This window comes from Echinops telfairi, unplaced genomic scaffold (assembly GCF_000313985.2).
Source record: "Echinops telfairi isolate 266 unplaced genomic scaffold, ASM31398v2 ScPeMD7_31;HRSCAF=116, whole genome shotgun sequence".
Classification (NCBI taxonomy): domain Eukaryota; kingdom Metazoa; phylum Chordata; class Mammalia; order Afrosoricida; family Tenrecidae; genus Echinops; species Echinops telfairi.
In genome coordinates, this window is record NW_022103928.1 from 40,827,324 (window position 1) to 40,832,325 (window position 5,002).

At 55.2% G+C, this 5,002-nt stretch overlaps 1 protein-coding gene across 1 annotated transcript in view; it reads right to left on the reverse strand.

Moving 5' to 3' along the window:
- Nucleotides 1-233: 233 nt before the first annotated feature.
- The window catches only part of EN2 (engrailed homeobox 2), a 13,146-nt gene continuing 8,377 nt past the window's right edge, over nt 234-5,002 (reverse strand). The window contains exons 2-3 of the mRNA XM_004702494.2: nt 4,419-4,999; nt 234-995 (exon numbers count right to left, since the gene is read on the reverse strand). Of these exons, the coding sequence (XP_004702551.1) occupies nt 679-995; nt 4,419-4,999 (898 nt within the window). The 3' untranslated portion in view covers nt 234-678. The remainder of the gene's footprint in view (nt 996-4,418; nt 5,000-5,002) is intronic.

Sequence of the window (5,002 nt, forward strand, 5' to 3'; positions counted from 1 at the left end):
GTTCCTGAGACCAGCCCCGGAACTCCTCCAAAAGATCCCACAACCCCTCTCCCCTCAGGTCCTCCTGGTCCCCGTAGTGGTAGCAGCGAAGGCCAGCCAGGCGTCAGGCCGCGTGCTAAGAGGCTCTCCGCTGCTGGCTGGTGGCGGCTGGCGGTGGCGATGGCGGGGGCAGCAGCCTAGGCGCCTCCTGCCTGTTCTCTTTCCAAAGCCAACACAAACAAAACTGGCAGAACTCAGAGACCAAATAGGAGCTATTTATTCGGTTCACAGTCGTGTGAAATGCAGCAATAAAAATCTTTGGACTTCAGCAAGTTGTTTTAATTTTTCCTTCTTTTGAGTAATAATAAAAAAAAGTATCCAATGTCCCAAAATGGAGTTTGGGGATTAAAAAAGATGAAATCCTAAACAGCCCCCCTTGCAAAAAAAAATCATAAAATTTGCACAGTCTCATAAACACAAAAAAACTCAAAAAATATTTTATAGTCAGTTATTTTGGATTTTACACCACCTGTAAATTATATATACATAGAATATTGCAGAATCATAGCTAATACACGATATTTTCACTATTAATGCTGGTATAATCTTTATACACTGGCCCTTTATGTTTTTTTAAATTATTGCATTGTTTAACGTGGACTGTAAATGGGATCCCAGCGCCGGCCCGCCGCCCGTCCCCTACTCGCTGTCCGACTTGCCCTCCTTGGCTGTGGTGGAGTGGTTATACAAGCCCTGGGCCATGAGGTGCACAGCCAGCGTGTTCTTGTTGCCCGTGGCCTTCTTGATCTTGGCACGCTTGTTCTGAAACCAAATCTTGATCTGTGATTCGTTGAGGCTGAGTTCCTGCGCCAGGCTCTGCCGCCGCTGCTCGGTCAGGTACCTGTTGGTCTGAAACTCCGCCTTGAGCCTCTGCAGCTGCTCCGCGGTGAAGGCAGTGCGCGGCCGCTTGTCCTCTTTGTTCGGGTTCTTCTTCTTTGGTTTGCGAGACCTGGGGCCTGAGTAGGCATGATAGACAGAGAGACACCGGGTCACCCATGGACGCCACCGCTTACCTCCTTACCTAGACGTAGCTCCAAAAGTAGCCACCTTCTGTGTATGGGCACGGCCCAGAGGCCTAGCGAGAGGAAGGGGAATGGATTCAGCATGGCCACTCAGTTGAACTAGCACAAAGTCCAGCTGGCCTCCACAGGCCCACTCCTAAGGAGTGAGAATACAGGCCAGAAGTCCAGGTGTCAGGTGTGAGTAGGTTCATGGGGTTCAGGGCAGCGGGGTGGGGTGGGGTGGAGGGGGTGCTGGTGCTGGTCAGTCACAGAGTGGTCTCCAGAGCAGAGTAAAACTCCCAGAGAACATCAGAACAAACAAAAGTCAAACTAACTCCTGGCACAGCTGCTCCCAGTTCTTTCTGAAGCTCTTTCCAGAGAAAGAGGAAGAGAGTAAATTCGGGGGAGAGGTGAGGGAGGAAGACAGGGAAAGTGTTGGGGGTGGCCTAAGGTATAGGGGAAGACCTCAAGGGTTGCAATGGGGACCCCTACAGGGGCTGTGTGCACCCAGCAGATGGGCTCTGAGCACAGGAGAGGTTGTGTCCCAACCTGTGCCAGCCCCCCACCCAGTCCCCCCACTCCTGCATCCCACCTTTTGTATCCAGTCTACCCAAGTTCACTGTCTTCTTTAATAAGAGACGCCTACACCCACATTGGTTCCCAGGTCATGAAGGAGTATGGAACCACTAGGCAGTCTTTTCCCCTTTAGAAGCTTCGCCAGCAGCTTCTCAGGAGAGGTGAGCTGGCCCTTGTTCTGGGAGGATGCTGGCCCACTTTCCACACTGTTTAGAAGCCAGGTAGGAGCATCTGACAGCTGGGGAGACAAGCCCCACTTCTTGCCCCATCTCCATCTCTTCAGCAGCTGTGCCTCTCAACAAATCTGGGACTGGCTGATTTCTGGTGGGTTGTTCCAGGGAAAGACAGACCAGCAGGAAAGGCCCGGGTCATGGGAGCAGAGAGAGGCAGCCAAAAGCTAATTTCTTTCTTTTCTTTCTTTTTGGTATGGAGAAGCTAAACCCTAGATCTGCCCCAAAAGGTAAACATCAGGTTCTAGAGAAGGGAAAAGGCACGGACAGGGACCTTGAAGGAAGATGCTTTGACCATAAATCCGGGTTTATCAATGGAAAGACTTGGGACTAAACTTTTGGGGAGACCTGATCCAGCTTCCTCCCACCCAGGCACCTTCAGCTGTGAGTAGGCTAATAGGCCTCAGTGAACTGAGCAAAGCCGGCTCTCTGAAGAGCTACGGCTGTTTCTTCTTGCTGCAGGGTGCCCCTTCTACCTAGGCACTAGGTGGAGGGAGTTCCTAAGAGTTGGCTGAGGCCAAAGAACTTCCTGCAAGAGCAGTAACCCTGCACTTTCCATGGGAAGCCTGACTTGGAAAAGGGGGCTGGGCGTGGTGGGAGTTAAGGAAGCCGCCCAAAGCTGCTGGGCAGCAGACACCCACATCTCTCCCCAGAAGCAGCACTAGGTCCAGCTTGCTGGAAGGCACCTGCCTCCTTACTTGCAGAAGTCTACAAGTCTATGGGGACTAGGGTCCTGCCCAGTCCAGCTCTCTCCTGGGGTGGGCAGGGAGGGGAGGGGTGCTGGTGAAGATGTAGGAAGCTATGAGGGGCAGCCAGCTTGAGATTGTGATACCAAACCAGCAAAGCACAGACAGAGTCTTGCACCAGGGCAGGCGCTTGCTGTCTGTCTCCTGTGCTCTGAGCAGCCCACCCTCTGTACCTCTGTACCCCCAGCTCCACTGTGCTTTACTCAGCACATGCCTCGCACATACTTCGGCCCTTAAGTGAGAGGCGTTGGTTTGCAAAGTGGAAATTCTCCCCAAAACAGATTTCTGGTACTCTTTCTTTTGTGATCTTGTTTCAAATCGCAAAGCCTAAACCTCGGATACCACATCATCCAGGAAAACTCTCTCCTTCCCTTCTTTTGAAAACGCCACGAAACGCAAGCATTATTTCATGGACTAGTTTTTGTCTTGCTTTTTTAAGACAGAAAGATCCGCGGTTCCGGCTGGTCGGGGCAGCGCGGCTCCCGCAGGCAGGCTCTGCTGGGCCTCGCGGTGAGGGCCCAGACTGCCTGCTCGGCACAAAGCGAGGTTTCTCGCCGGCCTGGGCATTGTGAGACTATATGTTAATTAAATATTAACAAAGGGAGGGAGGCGAGAACAATGGAGCAATTTTCAGATCTAGCTGGAAATGTAGTATTTCATTAGACATACATGGGTACGTGTTTTTGCGGGGAGGCAGCAGGAGGAGTAGGTCGTGTTATAAACTGGGCAACCGATACCGCCAAAACAGCAAAGGGTTTGGGGGTTAAAGGGACGATCTCATCGAACCTACAGACTGGGCAGACCCAAGGAAATCTTTTCCACAAATAGAGACCGTTCCTAATGGCGGTTCTCGAATTTAATGTGCCTGCTGATTTCTAGACGACACAGATTTAGCTTTTTAAAACCCGGTCGGGTGAAAAACAGACCCGGGCCCCCTGCACACATCTCCGGCTCTGGCGGGAACACACCAGGGCAGCCGAGAAGAAACCTCTTTACCAGAAAGTCCTGGCTATTTGGAAGGTTTCTGGTACGCCGCCCGCTTGCCTCCAGCCGAGTGCAGGAAGGGTCCGGAGCCCGGTGGCACTGGCTTCAGGCAAATAAAAAAGGCAATGGGAAAAAAAGACACTTCTCTTTCTCAGCACTTCCCTCCCAGCAGGGGTCCTCTGTCCATCCTTAGCCCAGGCCTAAGGGATGGGGGAAACACAGAGAGCACTTTCCCGCTTCCCCCACCCCTCAGACTACATCTAGTTATAACTAGATTTCAGAAAGGTCTAGATTTGGGGGTGCGCGGCCGTGGGACTCTGGTCTGATCTGAGTTGGAAGGAGGTGGGGAAAGGGTGGAGAGTTCTTTTTTCCTGGTCTGTCTTCCGGTGCCCCGGTTCCTAGCAAATAAACCCTTTACAGCCAGGAGAAGGTTGGGGTTTGGAGAACGAGAAAAGGCTGCCACGTGTGAGAAAGTGAGGGGGTTGAGGGGTACTAGACACACACACACACACACAGAGGGAGGGAGGGAGAGCCAGAGCGAGATCGAGAGACAGAGAGAGAGAGAGAGAGAGAGAGAGAGATCCTCTCTTTCTGTTGTTCTAAGTAAGTCTGTTTTTACTCTCTTGTGACTCGTTCTCCAGAATCGGCCTGCACACAATGTCACTGTGTGGGCGACGTGTGCCACACAGCCTTTGTGTGTGTCTTTTGGGGGGATCTCCTCCCTTCAAGTCTGCCGCCGCCAGGGCGGCAGGAGCGTTTCCAGCGCCGCGCTGGGCCGGGCCGGCCTCCCCTGGGCCGGCCGGCGGGCGGCTGGCAGGGCGCGCGGTGCCCGCAGGGCTTACCTGAAGAAGGCCGGTCCGAGTAGCGCGTGCAGTAGACCCAGGCTGGCCAGAGCATGGGCTGCGTGCCCAGGTTGGCACTGGCCTGCGAGCTGTCCGAGTCCGAGCTCACCGACAGGTCACCTCCGCTCAAGGCGCGGGGCTTCAGCGTGGCGTCCAGGGGACCCCCGGGATCGGCGCTTTTCTTGGTTCCGCTGTGCAACCCGAGAGCCTTCGAGCCTCCTTCGCCGTCTCCCGCAGAGTCGCCCTCGCAGCCCGGCAGCGGCCCGCCGGCTCCGGGTGCAGACGGAGGGTGGTGCCGGGGCTCCCGACCGCCTGCGCGCAGGAGCGGCTCGGCGCCGCCTGCGACCCCGCCTCCCTCGGCGCCGCTGGCGCCGCCGCCTCCTCCAGCTCCTTCCTCCGCGCCCCGGCCTCCCCGGGCGCCCGTGCAAGTCCCCGGGTCCTTCCTCCGGCCGAACTCCGGCCGCAAGATGTTGTCGATGAAGAAGTTGGTGATGCGGTGAGGGAGCTGGTGGTTGCCGGGTGCCTGCAGGACCACTGGCAAGATCAGAGCCCGTCGGCGGCCGGTGTCCGAGTCGCTGGGGCTG